Genomic DNA, 25,424 nt, shown 5'->3' with positions numbered 1-25,424 from the left:
ATATATTCTTTACTGCCTCAAAATCTAACAGCAGACCTTCAGCAGTGACATTTGGACCCACCTAGCTTCTAGCCCTGCATATTCCCCCTTGTGAGTAAGAGCAGTATGAATGACATTTTACAGCAAACCATGGGCTAGTCAGCAATGTTTGGCAGTTCAGAGCCCTTGGGCCAAATTTGCTGCTGACTTAAGTAGTTACCAGTGGGCCATGATGCAACCTCTAAATAGCATTCCTGCTTGAGCTCCCGGGCATCTCCAGCTGTGCACGAATGACTGTTTGTGAGCCCTTACATTATTGTAAGGTTTGTGCAGAGACCTTACCTAATGGTGCATAACATTTGAGAAGACAATGTGTTATGGCAGGTAAAGGAACGTGGAACTGCTACAGCAGCAGTGAAAAAAGGAGGAGGTTGGAGAATGATTCAGGGAAGCGCTGCAGATGCCAATTTCACTGTCTTTGGAAATGAATTTCTGTGTAAGGCGATGAAAATCATCCTGGTGTCAGGACTGGATCGGGGACAGTGTCCTGGCTGGTTCCAATGCAGAGCAAGCAGGGAAACACTGAACTGAAGTGCCTGACCATCTTTTCAGCCTCCTCTTGCCCCAGGAGAACAGCTGTGTTCCCAGCAGATGTGTCATGCACTGGCAGTTGGTGAGCAAGTGTCTTCCCTTGAGCACAAGTAGAAGCAGTTGGTGATGCCTTTATTTGAGAAAGCTTCATAATGAGAATTCTTATCTGAGAGGCATCTGAACTCATTGTGAGCTTTGCATCATTCCAGCAATAATTCCTCTTAGTGTTTGAAGTTTGGTTTTGTTTAAGCCTGTGTTGGATTATGTGAGGTGAGGTCCCACTGCTCCCCATGGGCACTTCAGGACCTGCTCTTGTCTGGAATACTTGGGCACCCCCAGCCACCACCCCTTTGCCTTTCAGCGCATGGGGCAGACAGCAAGGGCTTGGTCCCAAGTATTTCAGTACTTGGAACTTATTTTTGCAGTTCATCCCTGAAGACTGAAGTGTGTCAGCAAACAAGTTGGACCATGTCTCTCCTCCATTGCAGCTCCTCAGTGCTGCTCTGTTACCTGTTGGAAATCTCTTCTCGGTTCCCAGCACCCTCAAAGCCAGGGCACAAGAAAGTGGGGGCTCTTTCTCTATCCCAACCTTCATCGCAGTGATCTGGAGAGGATCTGAAGCGTGTCCTCGGTATTGCTGTTGTAAGCTTTGAAGCACTAAATACTGGAGCAGTGCTAATAAGCTGCCCTTGTCCCAGCAAGCTGGCAGCTTTCTGCAGATTGATGCCACCTGCTACAAAGGTGACTTGGAAGGAAAGTTCAGCCCCTCCCTGGCTGCCTGTGTCAGCTTGCACAGCAGGCTCAGCTGGCAAGAGATCTGTTCTACTTCAAGTCATTTTTCTTACACGGAGCCATCTTCTGACTCTCAAGACCACTGTTGTAGAGAGCATGTTTACTGTGTGGTCTTTGCCTGTGGCATGTAATAGCTGCCATGGTGCAGCATGCTCCAGCTCTGCCCCTGCCCATTCTTGGCTTGGCGTGTCTGCTCCTCCATCACACCCTGCCACACTGGATGGAAGGAAGCAGCTGGTTTGTCACAGCTGGGGTACAACCCCTGCTCCCTCCAGTTCTCCTACACCCCATTATCTCCATCTCTGGGCTTTGTTTGAGTTTTGGCTTTGTAGAGGCAGTGCTGAGCATTTGGGGGCAGAGAGATTGTTCCAGCAAGAGAAGGAGCGAGTTTCCCAGGGCAGTGCCTGTGGCTCGGGGCCTTAGCCAGGGGTAGGTATGGCTGCAGAATGGCAAGAAGAAAATGCCCTTAAGTGAGGGCTGCACAGGGGGGCACAAGCAGCAGTGAAAAGCAGCGCCGGTCCCCTGCCCGCGGCCAGCACAGCACCAGCATCTGTTGTCATGGCAACAGGGTGTCACACCTGCAGAGCTGCCATTTGGTTCAGGTCCCGATCTGTGAGTGGGATCTGACAGACGTCAGCGAGGCACGTACCCCCGGTCACCTTGCTGGGGGGTGGGAGGGTGCTCTGTGTTAACCATTCGATCAGGCATCAGCTGGGAGACACGGGAGCGCCACCAATTTAAAGCAGATGGGATTTTACACCAAAAGCATATTGCTTGTTGTAGCCTCGTGAGACAGGAAACAAAGAGCCATTCATCTCCGTGCGAGGGCTGCACACAGCCATCTGAATTCCTCCCCCCGAAGCAGCACCAAAAAGCCATGCATTTGTGGCACAAGGCTCAGGGCTGGGCTCTGCCCCCATTGCTGTGAGGCACAAGGGAATCACGGCTCAGCCCTGTGCCAGGAGCTGCTCTTCTTCACCTAAAGATCGATGGCTGTTTGTGGACACCTGAGGGAGGATCCACAGCCAAATGGTAGTTAGTAACACTGCTGTCGGCTGCATGAGCCTGTCCTTTTCCCATTTCAGATTCTGTACAATAGCCAGAGTGTGGAGGTGGACGGCCACTCCATGAAGAAGCTCATAAGTGACCTCCAGCCAGACACAGACTACTCTTTTGTTCTCATGAACCGTGGGAACAGTGCTGGGGGACTCCAGCACCTCGTCTCCATCCGCACCGCGCCTGATGTCTTGCAAAGCAAACCCATTGCCACCAACAAGTACATCCAGGAGGGAAAGTTCACGCTTACCCTTCCCAAAGTGCAGGCCACTGTGCCAGTTCGGTAGGTGCTGTCCCTCTTCAGTAGGGTCTGTTGCAGTAAGACATGGGGAAATGGTTTCAAACTCAAAGAGGGGAGATTAAGGCTGGATAGAGGAGTGGTAAGGCCCTCGCACCAGTTGCCCAGAGAGGCAGTGGATGCCCCATCCCTGGAGACACCCAAGGCCAGGCTGGATCGTGCTCTGAGCATCTGATGGAGCTGTAGATGCCCCTGTTCACTGCAGGGGAGCTGGAGGAAGTGGCCTTTAAGGGCCCCTTCCAACTCAAATGATTCTACAATCCTGCGATGATAGGTAGAGAGGGGGAGGATCAGAGGCTGGGGATGGGGAATAGTGCAGGATGTGCCCCTGCCAGCCTGGGGGCTTTGTGACCTGGGAGTGAATTTCAGAGCAGGCTGCAGTATAGAGCTAGGCATTTACCTGTGTGAACATAGGCTCACACTGCTGGCTCCTTCTGAGCAAATATTTACACGCAGTAAAATTAAGACAATTCTCTGACAGTTTGCCCTTGCCCTGGTGGGTATGCTCCAGATGCTACCAGCAAAAACACAGTTGAGGATCAGGGGGAACTTTCTCTGACACTGTATATAATATCCTTTAAATAAATAATGCCTAAAGCCTCAAGGAGATTAAAAAAGCGAGTTTGTGGAAGTCTTATTCGTTACTGTGGTATGCTTGTGCTGAAGCACAATTCCCCCAGGGTTCTTGCTACAATCCGATTATATAAATGTCCTTCTCGCAGCTCCTACACCACCCTATGGAGTACAGTCTGTAGATCTTCATTAACCTAATGAGCACTAACAGGAGAGTTCCTTTCTCTGGTGCAGCTGGAGAGCCGGCCTCCTCCTTCCTGAGCCCTTCTGCCGCTCAGAGGGCAGGGAGAGGAGCAGGTCATCTCTGGGAGGGATGTAGCACGTGTTCCTTGCTCCCCTGTGCTCATGCTTTCCTTCCTGCCAGGTGGTACTACATCGTGGTCGTGCCGGCAGAGCAGAGCCCCAGCAGCCCAACGGCGCGGTGGCGGACTCCTGATGAGATGGAGCTGGACCAGGTAGGAGCATACAGCAGTGCTGCAGTAGAGGTGTCCTCCACAACCTTCAGAGCTCCCTTCACACGCTTGTTGTGTGCTGTCAGTGCTGAGCGGTGCGTTCACCCACCACTGCAGATTGCCCCGCGCAGGAGCAGCACACATATGGCTGCTGGCAGAATCCCACACACGGGTTTGTGGGCTCTTTCTTCCCCACATATATCCACCCAAAGTAATTAGGGAAAATTCCAAGAAATCACACACCCAGCTTCACAGAAATCACACATGGGTCCATTAAGAGAACAAAGTTGTAAGCTTTGAAGCACTCAGATATTACAAAGTGTTAGAAGATGTAAGTCGGCCCTTGCTTATCATTAATCTTTAATTACATGATTGCAGAGTCTTTTCCATGGGGTCCCAGCTCGCTCCAGGTACGAGTGGATCTGTTCAGCATGTGAAGCAGAATTGTGTAATGAAGAGCCATCATTTGTAGTTCTCCTGCATCCTTTCCTTATGGAAGCTGCAAAATAGCACAAGGAAGAGAGGAGTAGGATGAGAAAGGGGTGGTTTGATTATGTGCTCTAGGTGGCTGAAGGCTATTCAGAGAGCTAGATTCTATCTCTTAATTGTTTCACCTAGTCCTGGGCAAATGCTGTAAAACACCATTTGCATTAGGGTTGATGTTTTGCCTTTTTTTGGAGTCCTCAGTTTGAGATACTGAAGCTTTGCTTGCAAAGCCTCAGCATCCCCAGCTGCAGAGAAAGGTCAGAAGAACTCTGTTGGATACTGTCAGAGCAATAAAACATGCTAAGTTTTTCTTTAAAAACAAAACAAGCTGATGGCTTTTCAATTTGACATTCAAAATTAGTGGACATTTTTTACATTTATGTCCTTGTGCCTCTGTTCTCTCTCTGTAAAATGAGGATAATCGCTTTCATTTCACCTCATATGTGTGTTTGGAAGATAAGATCGTTAATGTTTGTGAAGCACTTGTAATATTACAGTGATCAGCACCATAGAAAAGCCCACGAGGAAATTATTAATTTTGTCTTCAGAGCTGGGTTTGAATAGTAAGCAATAAACAAAGCCTCGGGCTGCATAATGCAAAGAAGCAAACAAAATATGGCATCGCTGCTCCTTGATTAAGCACTGTCTGTCCTGCGTATTGAACAAAGCAGGGGAGTTACAGAAGAGATGGCATGTGACCATGTAGTCAAGGATTCTAACACGGTGTGCGGCTGAATTATTTTTGCACAGGTGATAGTAATTCTGACATCTTCTAATTTTTCAGGATCTGAACTTTGCAAGCCTAGCATTCCTTTGGTGCAGACTTATGGTGTGTTACATATATAGGTGGCAGTAGCATCCAGCTGCATCAATCACAGCTGGAGCCCTGCAGTCTTGTGGGGTGAGCCCGTGCACATACAGCTATGCTTTCTGCCCCTAAGAGCCCCACTGTCATTTCAGGCAAGGTGCAGGACGTGCATGTAGGGAGCAAACTCCACCATCTCTCTGCCTTTTCCCTCTGTGCATACTCTAATATGGTTGCTAGGAAGAGGGCAAGGATGGACTGATGAGAGGAAAGAGTAGGGGCTGCCTTAGCAGGGTGTCGTGCTCAGAGGGGTGAGCTCAGCGACGTGGCTTTGTGTGCACATCTATTCCCCAACCCTGCAATAGGGGTCTGCCCTGACAATGCTCGTGTATTTCATGTCTCCTCCATTGTAAATCACAGTTTCTGTTCCAGGTCTGGTATTCATTTTTATTCATTAGAAAAAAAAAATTAACATCTGAGAGTCTTTCTTAGCAGCGTAATTGAATTTTTTTGTGTTTATATCCTTTTTCATGAATTTGTGGCTGGCTATGAAATTTACCATTTTTGCTCCGAACATCCCATGAAATCTGTTATCGCTGAGTGATTTACACAAAGCTCTGCCTGCAACACAGCAGCAGGTGAAATATCGAAGCTCTGACGGAAGGGAAAGACACAGCAAATGTCACTTTTTCCCTATACATCAGTGTCAGTAGTAATTCACATCCAGCGTCTATAAAGAATTTCCTGAGCTACTGCCCACAGCAGCACCTGGGCCGCAAGGCATGGCTCGGGTCCCTTGTAGACCATTGGGATGACAGGGGCTACAGTGGGATGACTGGTTTCTTTGTATCGTCGCGTCCAAATCCAACCCAGTATCATTTCCCTGCCTTCTTTTCACCTGCTGAGCCTTACAGCCAGTGAGGTGACAGTATCAGGCGGTGCCACGCTGGGCGAAGCTGTAGTGATGCACCTTGTTTGTCCCCAGCTGCTGGAGGCCATAAGCCAGGGCAGTCAGAGCAGGCGCCAGCGACGCCAAGCAGACAGACTCAAGCCCTACATTGCTGCCCAAGTGGACGTGCTGCCCGAGACCTTCACCCTGGGGGATGAGAAGAACTACAAGGGTTTCTACAACAAACCCCTCTCTCAGGACCTGAGCTACCGCTGCTTTGTGCTGGCCTCGCTGGAAGATGGGGACACGGTAAGGACCTTCTGTGGGGGCACAGGCTGGCACAGCTGTGCTGGCTCGGGGCAGGTGGGGGCTGAGAGCCACATGGTGGAGCTTTTTCCAAAGAGGAGGGAAGGAGGCTGTGTAGCTGGTGTGTGCAAGCTGGGATGTTTGTGGGAGCTGACTTGATAGATGGTGCTTTTGGAGGGGAATGGCACATGTGTTTGATGTAACAGATGAGAGTGGAGGGCAGTGCTTACACACCCACTCTGTGCAGGCTTGGTTGTGGCTTGCCAGGCTGTTCCCAGAGCAGAGTTTGACACGTGGCATGGGAGAGCTTCTAATCTTGCTTTCAGTTGAGTAAGTGCCTGTGGAAAACAGCCCCATTGCAAAGTTGCCTTCGTGGCCCTTCTGTGTCCAGAATCCCATCCCAGGTGACAGCAGGAGAAGGGAACCTGTCTCCATCACCGGGCTGTCAGCAGGGCAGAGCCATGCCACACATGTGCTCACTCCATGCTTCTGTACCTCTCTTTGCTGGAGGCAAACAGGCCGTGCCTTGTCACCAGGCACTGGGGCTGTTCTTGGGAAGGGAGTGGCTGTGCACGAAGCAGAGAGCAGCACAGGGAGACCTTGCATCAGCGTCCAGCTGTAAACAGGAAGGGCAGGAGCAGTGGTGGCAGTGGCTTGGTGTGTAAATAATAGAAATAATAGAGATGCACAGGATTCTTTGGGCGGCTTCCAAGCTGTGGCTTCTTTCCTCGGCCTCATTTGCTTGTAATGGCTCATTAGGGCTGGTCAAGTTCTTCATTTCTCATCCGCCTCGCATGTTCTTGTGGCACGATGTGCACAGAGGAGAGTCACAAAGTAACAATAAGGTAAAGCGGAGACCTCTGGGTATGCTCTCGCAGCAGTCCCTGCCAAGAAGAGATGACCATAACCAGATGATCTAACATCGTCTTCTCCCCAGCACAGATCTGCCTCAGCCCCCTGGTCAGCTGCCAGTGAGGTTTTTACTCCTAGCTGCTGCCTCTCTGCATCCACTGCTGCATCACACCCATTTTCATTTGAAGCCTGAGACATTCTTTCCAGGGCTGTGCACCATCTCCCCTGCTCAGCTCCTCTGAAATTGCTTGCTGTGTCTCTGGCATCAGCAGACAAGCGGAGCATCACCATTTTTCAAAGGCAGAGGGAAGGGTGGTTGAAACAGCACCTCTGTCTGAGCTCAGGGGCGCCTGCATCTCTCAGTCTGCTGCTGGAAATGCCACTGAGATAACAGCCCTTCTGGTTTCCACTGCTTCTGCCTTCTCTTGAAAGGAGGTGTTTCCAAAAGGTTTCTGCAGAAATGTGTATCTTGCCCCCCACACACAAAGCTTGGCTTGGAGATGGGTGTATGCTCCCTGGGTGCACAGAGCGGTGGGCTCCTCCCTGCCCACTGCAGCTTGATCTGGCTGGGTAAAGCCAGTATGCCTTCTATGCAGAGCAGCTCCATGCCCCTACAGAGAGAAGCCCCAGGCCTTCCACCCCTTCCCTCACCGCTGATGGAGCATTTCCTTGTCTCTGCCATGCTTGGAACTGTACCCTGCCCTGTTGCACCAAGGGCCAATGGGTTGCAGTGGTCTCGAGCAAATTTGCTGTAGGAACAGAGCTGAACCAGAAGCCAGCGGCAATGTCAGTGACACTGAAAAAGCTGAAAAGTTCCACAGTCAAAGCAGCAGCCTTCTCCCCACCCCCACAAGCCAATGGCATTTCTGCCCACTGATAAAGCCAAAGAGAGCAGCGAGGATGCTGCACCTGCATGCTGCCAGAAGGAAGGCACAGATAAGAGCATCCTCTGTACTCCACACGTGTGAAACCAGGCTGGCTGGGATCAAGAGCACCTGTGAGAGGAGATCAAATTGTGCAGTTGTGTGGCTGCAGCACACTTGATGTTTCTCTCCCGTCTCCTCACATGCACGCAGGGAGAAGGGCATGTTTAAAGTCTGATATTATCGTGGGCAATTCATAGACCCACAGGCACCACTCCAGTGACCAAAACTCTCTGTGGCAAGAGCAGAGCATTCCCAGCTGCCCAGTGCAGGGCAGCAGATGCTGCCCAAAAGCCACAGGCACAGAACTGAGACAGCCCTGGCCCTCGCTAACAGGGGGAAAGAATTTCTTTTTGCAGTGTTTAACCCTGCTGAGCTGCGAAGGGACGGCACAGCTCCATAAGCCTTAGCAACAGCAGCAGAACAAGCCAGGTGCGATGTCATTGTGCTGCAGAAGGGGTTTGGGTCTCTGCTAATCCTGTCTCACTGGTGGGGCTGGAGAGCTGGCACTTCAGGTTATAAATCACCAGGCTGCCAGAATGCAGAAATCTCTGGAAAGGGACCTGTGAGCATGAGCCCCTTTCCAAGGTCTGTTTATCAGAGCGGAGACATCAGGAAGAAAATGTTCCTGTCATTTTGTTCCTTTAAGAAAACCGCCTAGCCCAGCAGGGGTTTTCCTAATATAGCCCTGTCCTGGAGAGATGTGTTGATATCAGCACAGCAGGTATTACGAACCACTTAGGAATCATCAGCCAGCCCCACTGTGCAATTGGTTGGGATTCAAAAGCCTGTGATTTGGCTCCGAGAGAATCCAGGGCTGGCAAGTGGCTCGTAGCTGGGCTGCTCCAGTTTGGCACCTCGGGGACAGGTCTGCTAGCCAGAAAGTTGCTGGCCCAGGGATATCTCACACCAGTAAGAGACTGCTTCTGCAGTGGGACCTCTGCTGATGCTGAGAGAGGGAGGATATGTGGTCTGAGAAGCAACATTGTTCCCTGCTAGCCAGAGGCAAGGGAAAACCTCTGTGTTTCAGGCATGTGGCTGTTGCTTTAGCCTAATGGATGCTTGCTTTTCTCTCCCTCTCTTGTGGTGCTGTTCAGAAGAGATACGCAGCCAGCCCCTACTCAGATGAGATTGTGATGGAACTGGCTTCAGCAAAGCAGCAGGACGAGCCGGAGATGCTGTGGGTGATGGGACCTGTTCTGGCTGTGATATTAATCATCATCATTGTCATCGCTATACTCCTCTTCAAAAGGTGAGATATGCTCCAGGGCGTTTGCAGGTACAGCGTGAGCACTGCAGGAGGCGGCACTTTCATGGCCCTGCTTCTGCCCTTATGGTGTGGGGAGCCTGAGTAGGCAGTCCTTGGGGGTCACTGGGAGGAGAAAGATCTCTACCTGGTACAGCAGAAAGCTGCCATACAACAACTACAGGACTGGGTATGTGAAAGGTAATTAGTATCAGCCCAAGGACACAGAGCTGCTGTGGGTTCTGGAAACTTGTGAGCAGTGGGACGAAGGAGAACAGCCTTGTCCCTGGAAGGAGCCTGATCACCCTCTGGTCTCGCAGCTTGGATTTGCAGCACCAGGGACATATGTAATGCTGTTTGCCTGCTGAAATTGCCTGCTGGAGCTCTAGCAGGTCCCCCCACTGCTATGAATTCTGACAGGGGGAACAGAGTGAGAACAGAGCACGGGTATGGCAGGCTGACATCAAAGTAGGAGCTCTCCTCTTGAGGCCTCTGGGTCCTGGCTGCTGTGTCCCTGCTGAAGCAGCTGCCTGCTTACAGGTAGCAGAGTGGTCCTGCTACAGCTATAGCTGTGGTGTGTGGCAATTGTCAGTCCTCGCAAGGAGCTGCAGATTGCATTTGCATGTGTTCGTGTAGCCTGTTCAATTACACTAGGTCACATTTTCTATCAGCTCAGCTCCAAGGTTTTGCTCCTCCTGGACTCTCTATTTACATATGTATCTGTAGCCAGGGGAAGGGAGCTGCTTTTGTTGTCTGATTAAATGGAGTTCTGCTATGCATGTGCAGTCAGTGCCTTTCTGTGTCAGTGATCTTCTCCTTTTTCTGTTTCTGCTCTTCCCTGGATCTAGTAAACAAGAAAGGTAGGAATCCATTTTATCTTCTTGTTTTGCTAAAATTTCAAGTCTATTTCCCTTTGTAAATATCAAGCCTGAAGCTAGTAAGGGGTATCTTTGTTTTTGGGAGCATGGGGCACGGCAACCCTGGGGGTTTACAAAGACTTTATTTCCTCAAAGGCATCACAGGCTGACAGAGGGAGATGGTTTCAGCATAAAGACTTCCCAGATTGTTTTTGCAATTAAATTAAAAATCCTGAAACAACAACAACAGCAGTTATATGTGTTTCTTTCGATTCTCAGTCACTTCAGACTGAGAGCTGTTCTGGCAAGAGTGCAGGTGCATTCTTGCATTCTGTAATGAGGAAATGCTAAGGGAATACCAGGCAATAGGAGGAAATAAAAGGTTTGCTGGACTTGAAGTTGAAAAAATGGCCTCCCCTCTTCCATGGAATGTCTGTCCCTGGGCCCCACAGATGCTGTGCCCACCTTGGCAGAACCCAGAGATAAGCACCAGCGTGAGCCCTCTGTGCTGACACCCAGCGTTCCTGTCCCAGCCCATGCAGCAGCAGAGTGCCTGAGACCACCACCACCCATGTGCTCACAGAGATGTTGTATTATCCCACTGCTTTTTGCCATCTGCCTCTTTGGAGGCATTTTCCCCTGAAGGTACTCGCATATTCACAATTTCAGATCTACAACGGGAATTGAAGCCGAGTAGCAGGAGATGGCTTGGAGTCTGGAGGTTTGTTCAGTGGTGGCCATGACTGGGCTAATGAGAGAGACAAACATTCATTATCTGCTGTGCCTGTTCCCTGGAAAAGCTGGGCCATCTTGCTTAAGGGCTCAGGGACTGGCACACAGTAGCACATCCTGCCATGCTCCTGAGAGGAAAAACAGTGCTTTATTTGTTTGCCATGTATTTTTCTTTCTTCCTAGCAAAGCACTCGGTCCTTCAGCTCTTTTCCCTCAGTCAGACAGCTAAAAGGCTGCTGAGATATTGAGAAGACTCAGGGTATCGTAAGACTTACATGCTGGTGCTCCCCACTGAACAACCCCAGTGTCTGATGCAGCACAGGCTGCAGGTGGAGGTGCTCATGACCTGGGCTGCAGAGGGAATGCAGATTTCACTTGTGATTTATGCATTAAATTTTACCATTTTTATTACTCATGCCAATCCAGCATGCACGGCTGCCAGGGAAAGCAACAGCGCCCTGTGCTAAACACTTCTGATGGTGCGTGGCTCAGTGTCCCCACATCCAGAGCTGCAGCTGCCTCTGAGCAGAGCATGGCAACCCTCAGGGTGCTTCAGATTGCCTCCCGACAGAGCAGAAGGCTGTGGTGATGTGCTGGATGGTAAATGTGCTAGCATTTATACAGACCAGCAGTGATGCAGCTCTCTTTGGCAGAAAGCATCGGATCAGCAGAGGGGTTCACCATCAGGCAGAACCCATTTTCAGCCTGTAGCCAGAAGACAGAGTCTCTGCATTTTGCTGCGTGCTCAGCATCTTTGCAAGGCATCAGGACCAGCACAGGCTCAAGGGGAGAGTGCTCCCATCCTGCTCCTGCCCAATACGTTCTGTACTGCATGGGAATACCCAGTGTATTTGTAACACAGAACGAGAAGTGGGACTTAGAGAATTGCTGGAAACCCTTTTTACAGGATTAGATTTTCCTTAGCGTTCACTTGTCCACTTTTTGATTGGATGTGTCCCTGCTTTGCCTGTGAATTCCAGTAAGAGCCCGAGGTGGTGGCATTGCTTTAGGCATAAATATAGCATGAAGAGACAACAGTGTATTTTATTGTTCCATTAATACACGCCTTGGGTGCCTTCAGCCATTCAAGACGTATATTAATGGCCCAATAAAATACACCCTGAAGAGCCTTTACACTATTATATTACAGTGTTCTATATTTAAATATGTCTAATACGTGAGGAAAAAAATTTTGATTATATCCCTCCACTACAGGAAATAGTTCCTAGAGGGAGTGCGAGGAAACGAGATGTTGCCTGTGTCTGCTTTTTCTCTGGTCAGTGTTATGCAGAAGATCTCATTTAAAAGTGCCTCACTAATCAAACCTCTGCCATCACTGAAATACAACCACTGCTGTCTCCATAGAAGGGAAATAGGAGGCACAGAACAGGAGCCTGCCCGGAGCCCCAGGGAGCCTGGGAGGGAGCTGGGTATCTGGGAGACAGGGACATAGACTCCTTTCCAGGTTGGTTGATTCCACTCTCACCTGCTTGTCTCCATCCTCTCTGTATACAGGAAAAGAGCACACTCCCCCTCTTCCAAAGATGAGCACTCCATTGGCCTGAAGGACTCGCTCTTGGCCCACTCCTCTGACCCAGTTGAGATGAGGCGACTCAACTACCAGACTCCAGGTAGGGAGCAGCAAACCCCCTCGCGCCCCACCTACCCCAGTTCCCCTCCGCCAGGTCCCCACACCAGAGGGGGAATCATAGTCCTGCTCAGCTAGGGACAGAGAGCTGCCTGCAGCCCCCTCCTGCTCCCCAGACAGTGCTGGGGCCCACTGAAGGGCACTGCTGGTTTTGTTGACCTCGGTCCAGGTGATGGTTCAGGAGCAGCTGTTGCTTTCTGCATAGGACTGCTCAGCACAGAGCATCTCCAGTCATGCCTACACTGGCCTCCGGTGCCTCAGGCTGTAGCTGTGTGACAGCCTGCAGAAGCAACTGTACTTCCCACTGCAGAAAGGTCTCATGCTGCTGCTTTGTGTCTGTACGTCTCTGATGGCACCAAAAGCACGGTGCCTGTCATTGTCGCGATCAGAGACGGGCTCACCCCAGCTCATTCAGAGCCTTTCAGAGAGCCTGAGCCGTAGATGAAGTGGAGGAGGGCTTGGTTTTGTGATGGAGGGAGCAGTTCAGCAGTAAATGAGGCACAGCTCTTTTCTAACTCACAGCTCCTCCTGGTCTGTAACCTACTTTCCTTTTCCTCCCGCTGCTCATTCATCTAAAAGCTTTCGTCTAACAGGATGGTTTGGAAGGGACCATTTCCCGATGTAAACGTGCTGTGCTTGCCAGGGAGGGGGAGCAGAGCCTTTACCAGCTCCGCTCAGAGGTCTGAGCCATGGCTGCAGCAGCACAGGCCCCCCCAGCACGTCTCCCTCTGTGCCAGAGGAGCTGCTGGTGGAATTGCAGCTCCCAGGCAGGGCTGGTGGCAGCTCTCACAGGCAGGATGCAGCAACAGCCTGGCAGTTGCCAGCCCACCTGGCACAGTAATTGGCTGCAACGTGGACCAGTGTAGGAGGAAAACGCTGTGGGGAGCAAGGGAGGGACCTGCAATTGAGTGAGAATATCACAGTGGGCAGATGGCAAGGAGCAACACTGACACGCAGTCAGCAACAGCGTGCAGCTCCCAGAGGAAGAGCGAGGTGTTGAGCAGGACTGCTCCAGGATGCATAGGCTTGGGGACAGGTCCCTGTGACACGTCCTACACCCTAGGGACACAAGAGCCATCTTGTTGCCTGCTTGTGGTTCACTGCCTGGAGGTGTGTAACAGGTTGGGCTTGCAGCTGCTCCTCCTCCAACAAAGAGAGCGGGGTGCGTACGGTGAGGGCATCCCTCACTAGAGCCGTAGGAAGGGTCAAGAGCTGCTATCAAAAAGAAGAGCAGTCCAGGAAATTTCTTCTTCCCCACCTGTGCCTAAGCATAAGCCAACGACACTGGCTCATTTATTAATTTTGCAAAGCTCTCTGGAGGGAGAAAACTACCCAATGACTCCAGTGCACTGGAAATGCAGCAGTGCCCCATGATGCTGCTCGCCAGCACTCCCCACCAAGTGACAGCACCACATCCTTTCTACCCGCCCCGTTGCTAATGAGGCTCTGCAGGGCAGAAGCAGATGTCATGTGGTTAGCAATGACTGCTCCAGCTCCTGACAGCCTTGTACTCGTTAACAAGGAGGCATGGAAGGCTCCAAGCCCAGTGGGCCCACGCTGCTGCTCTGTCACCCGCTGGTGGCCCAGGTGGTGCCGCGTGGGTGCGCTGACAAGAGGTGCTGGCTACTGGCCCAGCACACCTCAGTCCCCCTGCTGGAGTGTGCTGAGCAGGGAAACCTTGTTTAATGCATAATTAATTGGTCTGCTGTTATTAAATATTAAGCTTTCTCATTTTTGTGGGTCTGACTTCAGACAGAGGTTACTTCCCCACTGCCAGCCTCCCTGTGCTAACAGGGACTGACAGTACTAATGTACTGCTTGGCGAAGTCCAGGGCTGCGCAGCGTCCCTGTGTGCCCTGAAAGGAGGCCAGCTGAGCTGCAGGCGAGCTGGGGGCTCTGGGCACCAAGCAGAGGCTGCAGGGGCTGCGTGCAGTGCAAACCACCCACCTGCCCTGGCTGCCTGCCCTCGGGCACGAGGCTGTGGGTGGTGGTGTGCAATGAGAAGTGCGGCTCTTGGCATCAGGTGGAGGACTCTGCTCCCCTGCACATCCCTCCGTGCCTCTTGAGCAGTGGTACTGGGGCTCAGCACTGGCTGGAGCTGAAGGGGCAGGTGGCCCTGTGCAGGAGGGAGGCTCGGTGCTGTGCAGGTGCTGCTTTCTTTTGTGTTTTCACCTCTTTGTCTTTCCATTTCTGAACCTCTGCAATGATGACTAAAGGCTAATGGGATTTCTGTTCTTGCCCCGTTTCTTTTCTTTGCAGGTGCCAGTGTCCCCAGTTGCCCGAATAACTCAAGTTAGTTTTAACTCCTGTATTTCTCTTTTGACACCTTTTGCTTTTTCTTTCCCTTTCTTTCTCGTCTCTGTAATTTTTGTTTCAATGTCATGAAGGTCACCCTCACTCACTGTAGAACAGCAGTGATTCCACTCTGGGACAGGATGCGCAGCTCCCAGCAGCACGGCACAGTGTGGCAGGGGGGGAGGCCTGGTGCTGGGCTGCTAGGAGGCTCCTGCAGCCCTTAGCCTTCTCCCCAGCCTCCACTGGGTGCCAGGCCTGCTTGGGAACAGCTGAGCTGCAGGAGGGGGCCAGCCAGAAAGCCCCAGTGGCCAAATGAGAGGGTGCTCTGGGCCTCCTGGGTGCACACACTTCTGCTTCTTCCCATGTAGCCTTAGCCACAGGGTTAGGGGGAACAGACGCCAAGGGTGCTCCAGCAGGTTGCATGCAGTGATACCAAATTATGGGCCTAACTGCCCCTTTATTTCTGCTTTGTCTTGTGAGCTTCAAGTTCACTCTAAAGCAACCATAAAATCATCTGCTCCCAGCTGATTAAATCTGCACACACGAGTGGGAGAGGCGGCACTGTGAGAACTCTCAGCCCTCCCAGCCTGGCAGAGGGAGCTGGACCTCCTGCTGCCAGAATCATTTGAAGAGCATGTAGAAGCCCTGGTGGTGCACAAGTCCCCACCAATCCCCTCTGCCTTACCCTGGGCTGTATGTGGCTCTTGTTCCACGTGCACCGTAATGGGATACCGTCTGCATCTTCCTCCTCTTTTGCGTGTGCAGCTCTTTTGTGGTGCAGCACCCCTTTGAGTAGCAAAGCTGAATTTTGGAGAGAGACCCTTGCATTTCTCAGCAGAGATAGTAGCTGCGGCTCTGCTGATTTCCATGGCTCTGCTGTGCTTCATAGATGACCACACGGGGATAACTACACACTGCAGTTGTACTTCAGCCTTTTCTCTTCCAGCCCCACACTTCAGCCATGCTCCCATGCCCTTCTCCTCATTTACTTGCCCACCCATAACAGCTCTGCGCTGTGAAGGCTGCTACGGATTTGCAGCCTCTGAAGCTCTGTCAGCAATAGCAGTGCAAAAACCAGAGCATGAGAATCCCACTGGGCAGGGTGGCAAGCAGGGGACCATTTGCACGAGGAGCTCAGCACAAGACAAAGGGGAGCTCCTCCTTCCCCAGTTCTGTGTGCTCTCAGACCAGCTGTGGACCTGCACTGTCAAGCGGTAGAAGGACAAACGTTTGCTAGGTCAGGTCTTGCCTTTGTGTGGGAACGGCAGGTGCCTTTGGCAGAGGTGTCGGGAGCCCCGCTGTGCAGCGGCTGCGGTGTAATATGCAGTGACATTTCTATGTTATCACCTAATGACTTGTCACCGCTGCATAAAACGCACATACGCAGCCCAGGGTCTGCTCCATCACCTCAGCGGCCCATCGCTGCCATCTGCGGCAGCTTCCAGGCTCCAGAGCAATCGAGAAGCTCCTGGCCATGCTCCAGCCTGACTCCCTGGGTGTGAATCAACAGCTTCAGCCTATTAATAATCATTATTACTCATGTGGGGTTTCTGGGAAACCCACAGTGCCACTGATGGAGTCACGAGCCTCGGGATCTGGATGATCCAGGCTTTGGATGAGGTGTTTCACAGCCACATTCCTGCCAGTTCAGCATCTCAGCTGCAGGGAAAGATGTTGCAATGGTCAGGCTCTGAGTCCTTCCACCCAGAGCTGAGCTCTGAGGTCTGTTTGATCCCTGACCAGAGGACCCCGCTCTGTTCCTGGTGGTTCCTGGTTCCCATCTTCCGCATCTCCTCAGAGGACAGGGGAGCCTCTGCTCACCCACAAGCTGTGCTCATTCATTCTCAGCAAATTCCCCTGGTTAGGGGTAAGCAGGAGGGTCGGCCTCAGCCCTTGGAGATGGCAGTGCCAGAGAACCCCACGTCCAGCTCCAGCCCATCTGCGAGCCCGGGAATCACACTGACAGCGTCTCCTTGGCCGTTCCCACCGCTCGGCTGCTCTGGGTGCCCGGTGCTGTACTGTCCGAGCATGCTCACCTGGTCATGCCCATTCTGCACATCACTTTTCTTTTCGTTTCACCAAACCGTGTGCTCAGAGCGCGTGCCGCATGATCTCGCCGACCTCCCATCCATCCCGCCCAGTGCTTCACATCGTCACACGCGTCCGCCTCGCGCCCACCCGTCGGGTTTGCTGTGCTGCAGTCCCCTTCCCCGTAGTGCTGAGCTGTAACCATCCCCTCTCCCCCATCCCTTTTTGTTGCACCTGCAGGCATGCGTGACCACCCCCCCATCCCGGTGACGGACCTCGCCGACAACATCGACCGGCTGAAAGCCAATGATGGCCTCAAGTTCTCCCAGGAATATGAGGTGAGCGCGGCGGAGCAGTGCCAGCTGGGGCTGTGCTCAGACCCCCAGCAAGGAGCTGCGGGCGGTGGCTGGGCCGTGTGCCAGGCTGGGAGCCTGCCAGCAAACCCTGCCAGCCCCGAGCGGTGGGAACACGCTGCGAGCAGTCAGAGCATGGCTTCGGCAGGGAAAGGGCTGAATGCACTGCAGCTTGCCCTGCTCCCAGTGCGGTTAACAGCTGTAGGAGCAAACAGAGCTCGTGTCCGTGTGCTCACGTGCAGGACCTTCTCGAGCTGTTGAGGGCTTACAAATAAATCTTCCGCTGGTGTTAAGGAGGGCATAAATTTGGGAAGTGGCCTTTGCAGGTGTTAATACTTGAGTTAGAATCGTGATCTGCCTGTGCCTGTGGCTGCCCCTTCCCGCTGAATACCTGCACTGATTGATGAGATGAGATCAGAACATTTGCCCACGAGGTAAGATTAGATATGCCAGGAAAGGGAAAGCAGCTCTCTGTGCTGAGAAGGAGAGGGATGAATTCCAGATGGTTCAGAGGGTGAGCTGCGTGTATCTGAGGCAGGCAGGGAACTCGTGTTTGCTTCAAGGTGCTGCTTTGCTGTCCCTCTGCTGTTTGGTCCAGTTTGGAGCTGAGCATCCACTGATGGCAGCTCTGTATCACAGCTTGGGATGCCAAGGTGTGCAGACATACCAGTCCGCCTTGAGCCTTGGGTTGAGGGCGCAGCAGAAGGGTAAAGTTGGGCTGTGCCTCTCCCGTGCAGTGGGGACACAGCAGCACCCAGGCACACACCCAGCCCTGTGCTGGCTTGGCACTGCTGGGAGCCCGCAGCATAATGCTGAGCTGTGGGAGCTGTTGTGGAAAAAAATGAGCATTAAGAAAATTCTCTGAGCTGTTTTCATGAGCCACTCTCTTCTCATTTCTCTTTCTTTAGAGTATCATGGCTGGTTGAGAGCACCAATCAGTTGTACTTTTCATGTTGAAGCAGCTATTAAGTAGCTGATTGTTGCATGTAATTTTTTTCCCCCGGATTCTGATGCATTGGGCTCCTCATCAGCTAGAAATTACTTGAAACGTGACAGACTCATAGGGTGTTTGACACTGGGGTTTGCCCCAAAGCAGGAATGGTTACCTCTCATTGGCATGTGGGCATGAGCACAGTCATTTCCCATTCGAGGTACCTGCAAAAGAGACCTGCAGTAGGTTTGCAGAGCCCAGCTGCTGCCTGGGAGGAGTGCCTGTGTGATGGGTCCTCTGTCATCTTGTTCCAGTGTTTGGCACAGCAACAGCTGCACTTGGGTCTGTGCTGGGGTCTGTGCTGGGAGGGCTACAGGGCAGGATGGGTGCTGGGGATCTGGAGCAGAGATAGCAGAGCTGGGAGAGAGGCTGTGCGGAGGGACCACGCTGGACCCACTGCTTCCGTGGTGCTACTGGAGGGGACTGGTTGCAGAGCTGGTGGGAGCAGGGGGTGAGGCAGCAGCTCCTGCCAGCTGCACTGGTGGGTGGTTGGACTGGATGATTTTGGAGGTCTTTTCCAACTTTGGTGATTCTATGATTCTGTGACCAGGAGGTATTTCATTTTTAGTGTACAGTGAGAGCTATAGTGAATTTACAGTGTGGGATTAATGGAATTAAATAAGGAGAAGGGAGGCCAAGGCTGTTAATTATTTATTGGCAGCCGTGGAAGTGCTGTGGCTGTGTTGGAGCTCCTCCTGTGGGCCACCTTCCCATACTGCAGCCTGGGGACCTGGGCAGGATCCTGCCCTGGGCTGGGGGAAGCCTGCAGCGGTGCAAACGCACACAGCGTTTGCCCTGCAGCTGCCAAGGACGTTGCATCTCCCACCCCTGCAGCCCCGGCAAGGAGCAGCACCCCCAGCCCAGAGAGCAGTGCTGGAGTCCCCAGGGTGCTGCTGCAGGGCTCTGAGGGCACCTGGGAGCTGCACACAGTGAGTTTAATGGGTTACTCGGGAAGTGGGCTGGCATGCACGCAGCGCTCACGTTCCAGTAATGGGAATAATAAGGCTGAAGCATTGCCAGAGATTGATTCGGGAGCGCATTATGTCCTCATTTGAGACGTAGTGCGGATTGACAGCGGTCAATGCCTGTGCTAATGCAGTTGATTTCACTGGAGGCCATAAAGCCCCAGCCGTGCCCCTGTGCAGCAGCACGGGCTGCAGAGCTGCACAGGGCCACAGCTGATGGTGGCCAGTGGTAGCCAAGCTGTCCCTGCCACGTGGCACTGCCCACATCTGCTGCTGAGGGACTCCGCACCCTTAGGGGCTCTGGAGCTGTGCTGAGGAATATGGGGCAGCTCACCCACAGTGCGAGGCAGCTGAGAGGCAAACTGGCACCCAGGGACGTTTTTGAGGCATTTCTAAAGTACTCTTGAGTCTATCGAGGAAAGAGCCTTTTTCCATTCCCATTTCAGTGGCCTGGCTCCGTCTTTATGTTGATGGCAGGAGCAGCAGGGATCCCTGAGCTGCTTCAGAGAGATTGCTCCTTGCACTTCCATGCTGGGAAGGAGGAGTTTTACTAATTGGACTTTTTTCTTAATTTGCACTTGCTGTCTTACAACATCTCCCCTGTCACTTTAAAGCAAAGCAAAACTAAAAGTCACGGTGCTTTCAAGTGTGCTCCTGGCTCGTTTCCTTCCAGTTTCCCAGCCCTTCTGCTTTCTAGGAAGGATGAGCTGAAAGTATTACTCTGATCAAATCTGGGATGAAGCAGTGATTCCTGTGAGCCCCAGAACGGAGCTGGGCAGCCTCCCAGCGCACAGCAGGTGTGGAACAAGAGGGATCAGGGCAGTACTGCTATGGGTTGGGGCCTCAGAGCATCATCCCCTGTTGGGACAGTGCTTGCCAACACTGCTCTTCGTCATGGGTTTCAGCCCTGTTCCAAGCAGCCCATCATCCTCCCATTTATTTACTCATTTGTTCACTTTAAAGGGCGGAACAGGTGTACATTAATTCATCACCAGAGTTTAAATTAAATCATTTTACTTCTAAATGAGTCACTAATTTGCAGGAGTATTTAATTAGACCCTCTTTGCACTCAGGTGCTGTATTACTTCTGACTTTCTCACCTGTTTGCCCTCTGAAGAGGCTGATGATGATTAGCCCATTTCAGCACATCCTCGTCACACATCAAAGCAATTAACCCTAATGGCAATGCCTTGGTGCTGCTCCTCAGCTCTAGGGGCTCTGGGTTCCCCCAGGAACAAACCCTTCCCACCACCATGCAGGATGCACGTGTGTTGGGCAAAGCACCCTGCACCCAGCACCCAGCGCTCAGGTGGCCCCGCAGCCTTTTGGCACTGAGTTGGAGGCTGAGTGAGGGCAACTGCAAAGCAGAGTCATGGCCCTGAGGCTCCTGTGCTGGGGCAGAGGGCTGTGCAGGGCTGTGGCAGTGAGCTCACAGCCGGAGCGCTGCGTGCCGGCTCACTCCCGCTGCAGTGCCGCCGAGCGCTGCTGCTGCCTGCTTATTACGCTAATAATGGAAAATTACAGGCTTTCCATTTGGAAATGTCTATTTACATCCTACATTTCCCAAACTACCCATTAGCATCGCTGTGATGTCACATCCTCCCGTGCGTTTCCGTCGGCGCTGGGCTCTCCGCCTGCTGGCGCAGGGCAGGACGGTGGCCTGGGGACAGGTGATCGCTGCCCAGCATGGTGCTGGCCATGCAGAAGTGCTGTCGGGGCTGTCAGGACATGGAGGAGCTGGGGCAGGTGCCCATGTGCAGGCATACACCAGGAGAAGTGTTGGGTGTCGGTGGAGTTGGGGTGCGTGCTTTCCACATGGGACTTAGGGAAGGAATTAAACCCACATCTCTTCTCCGGGTTTATAGCTCCTTGCCACTCTATTAACTCAAACGAGAGATGTTTACATTGCATAAGTAGCTGGAGCAGTGAATAGTAACCTATCAATTTTCATGACTATTCCCTGGCATAAGCTCACAGGCTCAGTTGCAGGACTCTAATACCTAGAGCTCCCGGGGCACGAGGTACCCAGTGCTCACTATATTTCAGCAGAGTGCAGTTCAAGATCTAATAAAACTGCTGGGTCAAGAACTGCACAGTCAGGTCTCTGCGGTGCCCTGGCATCAGACCAAATTTCTGCTGGTGGGTCGATCTGGAGAGAAGAGTGAGCACACGGCAAGAGCAGCAGTAGAGGCACATCCACAGATAGTGAGAGATGCTTTGCATGCACTCCCTGGAGACGAGTCCCACAGGGGATGGCACTTTGGTACAGCCTGGCTTGGACACCCCAGGAAGCTGTGTCTGGTGCGAGGGAGGTGTGCAGGGAAATGCAGGTGCCCTGGGAAAACACTGTGTGCTGCAGCATCTCATCCCACTTTGCTGTAACTGCTGCTGCCTGCCTCCTCTCTCTGCAGTCCATCGATCCTGGGCAGCAGTTCACCTGGGAGAACTCCAACCTGGAAGTGAACAAACCGAAAAACCGCTATGCAAACGTGATTGCCTACGATCACTCCCGAGTCATCCTGACCTCCATCGACGGTAAGAGTGACTCCAGGGCACACATCCCAGCATGTAGCTGAGCCTGGCAATAGCAGGAGGCCATCTCTCCTTCTGGCTTTGCATACAGGTGGTCCTGCAATCCCTAGCATCCTTTTTCTTGGGATGGAAGTGGCTTTTCTAATGCTAATGCACCACTGATCCTCTGGGGGGGGGGGGATCCAGCTGGTCCCGCACAGCGGGACCTGTGAGCAGCAGTGATGTGGAGGCCTGGCACAGGGATCACAGGCAAACCCCTCGGTTAGGCAGCTGTGGGATGGGCATGTGGGGAAATTCTCATTGCCAACGCGATACTGTTGCTGTTGCTTGTGGCTGCCTTCCTGGGAGCCATTTTGGAGGGCCGTGCCAGGTCCCAGCCCTGCTGAGGGGCTGCACTCCAGCTGCTGCCTGGAGCCTTTGTTCTGCTGGAGGCTGCCAGGACCTGCAGGAGAACACTGCCACGGACAAAAGGACAAAGGGGAGCCCCCCAGCTTTGTTTCCTACTCTAATGAAATGCAGATGCACTCTCCTTTTGGGACAAGAGGATTCCTGCTGCTTTCCCTCCCCACAGTCCCATGCTGAGGGTTTGGGAATACAGCTTCAGGCCCCTGCTTTTCCATATTCATTTTAGCAACAGCATGTTTGCATTTTAAAAGCCTTTAGAAGAAAGTCCTTTCCTCGAGGTGATGGAGGCAGGGCAAGGGCTGGAGCAGCCTCCACCACCGGGCACCAGCAACGGCCTGACCCTGAGGAGGAGCTGGCTGGTTGAGGAAGGCTTCTAGTTCTGTGGTGCTGCTGTAGCGGGGGCAGGAGGAGGACATCCCTTGCCCGACATCCCCTCACAGCTAAAAGATGCTGCAGGACCATTGCAAATAGCTGTTGAATTTAAGACAATTATTTCAATCAGTTGCTTGGGGCCAAATGAGCTCCTTAATATTCCTGCCTGTGAACTTCCCTTTGTGTGTGGCTGGCAGCTGTCTCTCTGCTTTGGTACTGCCTGACTGTTGCAAAGGGTGATAGCTGCAAAGGGTTCTTCTTTGTTCAGGCACCATTCCTGTCCTTTTCAGGGAGAGATTCTGGCATCGCCCTGTAAAAGAGCCTTGTACAGAGCCCAGCAACTGTGCCAGCCTCTTTCCCTGCCCATGGGACCCAGCAGAGTGATAGGCACAGGGTCACGTGCTTTGCCTTCTTCTTCCTCAGGGGTCCCAGGCAGCGATTACATCAATGCCAATTACATCGATGGCTATCGGAAGCAGAACGCCTACATAGCGACACAGGGACCTCTGCCTGAAACCCTCAGTGACTTCTGGAGGATGGTGTGGGAGCAGAGAACAGCGACGATCGTCATGATGACCAGGCTGGAGGAGAAGTCCAGGGTACAGTGTGCGCTTCCTCTATATTCTGGTGTGGGCAGGAGAGAAGGATGGAGCAGTGTACAGCCCAGGAAGCGCAGGTGCCCCAGCACCTCCGGCCATAAGTGCCCTGTGAGCATCTCGTGGTGGGGCAGGGGGGTGGCAGAACCTCCTGTCACCATGCTGCTCGTTAGCCTCTGCCTTCCCTGCATGTCTGCATGTGGTCCTATCCCCTCCCTGCCCACATCACAAAGAAGAAAGCTGTGCCATGGGGAGTGCTGACAGCCCCAGGAGCTGGGAGTGGTGATGGGCAGGCAGTGTTGGCAGCATCCCACAGCCTGGCAGGTTCCTGGTGATGCAGGGGAGCAGTTGATGGGGTCTTGTTGCAGTGAGAAGGCTAATTTGTGCCTTGTCCAATGACAACATGTGTAAACGCCAGGCTCGTGCTGCCAAGATTAGATATTCTGATGTAATAAATGCAAAGCTGCCTGCAGACCGTGGGGAGGGTGTGAGGCAGAGTGGAAGGAGCAGAGCAGAGCCCTCGCCACAGATGGGGCTCATGACAGCAATCCCTGCTCAGCCCCAAGGCAGGAGTTGATAAGCTGTGACCGGAGGGCTCTCAGGCCCAGATGCACCTTTTGGGCACAGCCTGCCCGAGCAAGAGGCAGCTCCTCTTGCTCCAGAATGTAAAAATGTTAGTGGTGAGCATTTGTGCTTGTGGAATATTTTAGCGTTGCCATGCCAACAGCAGGAGAAGGGGCTGTGCACTCAAGCTGTGAAGCATTGGCTATTTTTAGCCCAATAAGATCCTTCTTGAGAAGCAGAAGACTGTCAAGTTTGGGTTCACTAGAAACTTGTGCCCGCATACTCTCCTGCATTTCAAAGCTTCAGCGCCAAATTGCTCACAGGGGTGTTCCAGCCCACGCTGGCTGTGAGGAAGCAGCTGGAGCAACAGATCACCGTGGCAAAACAGATCTGCTTTTCCTGCCTGTACAAAAATAGGCTTTGTTCATGGGCTTCCCCATCTCGGCAGACACCCTGCAGCCTGCAGGGGAAAGCAGCGCTCTTTGGACAAGTAGCTGCCTCTGTTAGGTCCAGCTTGGCTGTGTGCTGCCCCGGCGGGGAGGGGAACACACTGGGCTTTGAGCTCAGTGGGGCCTGAAGGTGCAGATGGCCACTCCTTGCAGCACGGGTCATACTGGGACTTGCTTTGTGCCGTAGCGTTTCAGTGATGGAGCATATGTTTGAAGTGTGAGGAAAGCCCCTGTAGGTTGCCAAGCAAATCTGTGCCCGGAGTCCTGACTCACTCAGCTTCTGGGCTGCTTGGTTATGGGAAGGCACTCCATGGTGCATGTTTCTCTGAGATAACGGATTCCCTGTGACCCCACAGGCACATCTCTTTGCCTGACACATCCACGCTATTGAGCCGTGTGTTATCTCCCCCCCAGCACACTCCCATTGTGTCATCCCCAAATTGCCTCCTGCAGTGCTGGTTTCTGTCCCAGTCACGGTGTGTGCAGCAGGGACGGGCTCTGGTGGCAGGGCAAGGTCCCATTGTGGGCAGGGGGTGACCAGAGCCCTGTGGGAGGCTGCAGGCTGCCTGTGTAGCCAGACGTGCTGCCAGGGGTTCTGCCAGGCATGACCACCTCGTGACCTCATTCCTGGGTGACCTTCCTTGCAAGTCCCAGGCACAGAGCAGTGTCTGCAGCCATGGGGCTGTGTGGTGAGGTGCCCTCAAGTGCTGCTGCCTGCAGATAAGCTGCCCAGCACCAGCAGCTGCCTTGCAGCCCCGTGGGGGTGACACTGCTTTAAAGGGCTCCCAAGCTGCAGGGGAGAAAAAAATCTTTAAAGAGCATCAGCTTTTATGGTCTGCAATTTCAGCTGGCTTGATGGTCCAAATCATCTTCCCTTTTTCATGTTTTCACAAAGCGAGAGGCACATAAAGGATAGAAATGGCGGAATTGTGCAATTTAGCTACCTTCAAAGCTTTACAATCAGTTTCAGAATCATTCAGTGGCAGTTCAGAAACACACATTGTAGATTAGCTCTCCCGGAGCTGTGAGCGTGGCATGTCCCAGCTGGGGTGTGTTGCACAAGAGCAGCATTAAAGCAGGACTTCTCCCATCCTGGGCTATCCCCAGAAGTGCAGCAGAGCAGAGTGCAGGGAGATCTCCTGTCCCAGCACCAAGCGCATCCCTGGGGTGCAGCCCCTCCTGATGCTTTGTCTCCAGGCAGGGCAGTCCAGGGCAGGAGGTCATGGGCAGCTCGGGAACCAGACCGGGAGCTGAGAGGTGCTCGGCTGCACTCAAGCACAGGGTATCAAAGGGGTGGGCCAGGAACCACCCAGCAAAGCCGTAGTGAGTGGCTGTTCAGGATATTACTGTTCTCCTTAAGTTAATGAGAAGCAAGCGCTGCCAGAAGAA

At 52.8% G+C, this 25,424-nt stretch overlaps 1 protein-coding gene across 3 annotated transcripts in view; it reads left to right on the top strand.

Annotated features, from left to right (window-relative positions):
* The window catches only part of PTPRF (protein tyrosine phosphatase receptor type F), a 338,292-nt gene that overhangs the window by 301,738 nt on the left and 11,130 nt on the right, over window positions 1-25,424 (top strand). For 2 of the 3 annotated variants that reach the window (XM_065740325.1, XM_065740315.1), the window contains 8 exons: window positions 2,448-2,701; window positions 3,654-3,744; window positions 6,018-6,230; window positions 9,100-9,254; window positions 12,353-12,468; window positions 17,049-17,146; window positions 21,529-21,652; window positions 22,850-23,025. In XM_065740325.1, the coding sequence (XP_065596397.1) occupies window positions 2,448-2,701; window positions 3,654-3,744; window positions 6,018-6,230; window positions 9,100-9,254; window positions 12,353-12,468; window positions 17,049-17,146; window positions 21,529-21,652; window positions 22,850-23,025 (1,227 nt within the window). Of the gene's footprint in view, window positions 1-2,447; window positions 2,702-3,653; window positions 3,745-6,017; window positions 6,231-9,099; window positions 9,255-12,352; window positions 12,469-14,744; window positions 14,778-17,048; window positions 17,147-21,528; window positions 21,653-22,849; window positions 23,026-25,424 lie in introns of all 3 variants that reach the window. The other variant, XM_065740306.1, reaches the window with a different exon arrangement.

The sequence above is a fragment of the Cyrtonyx montezumae genome, unplaced genomic scaffold (assembly GCF_038088225.1).
Source record: "Cyrtonyx montezumae isolate F1298 unplaced genomic scaffold, pur_monq_1.0 scaffold_1, whole genome shotgun sequence".
In the NCBI taxonomy this organism is placed as follows: domain Eukaryota; kingdom Metazoa; phylum Chordata; class Aves; order Galliformes; family Odontophoridae; genus Cyrtonyx; species Cyrtonyx montezumae.
Note: the sequence above shows the minus strand (reverse complement) of the source record. Positions and strands in the feature narration are given on the sequence as shown.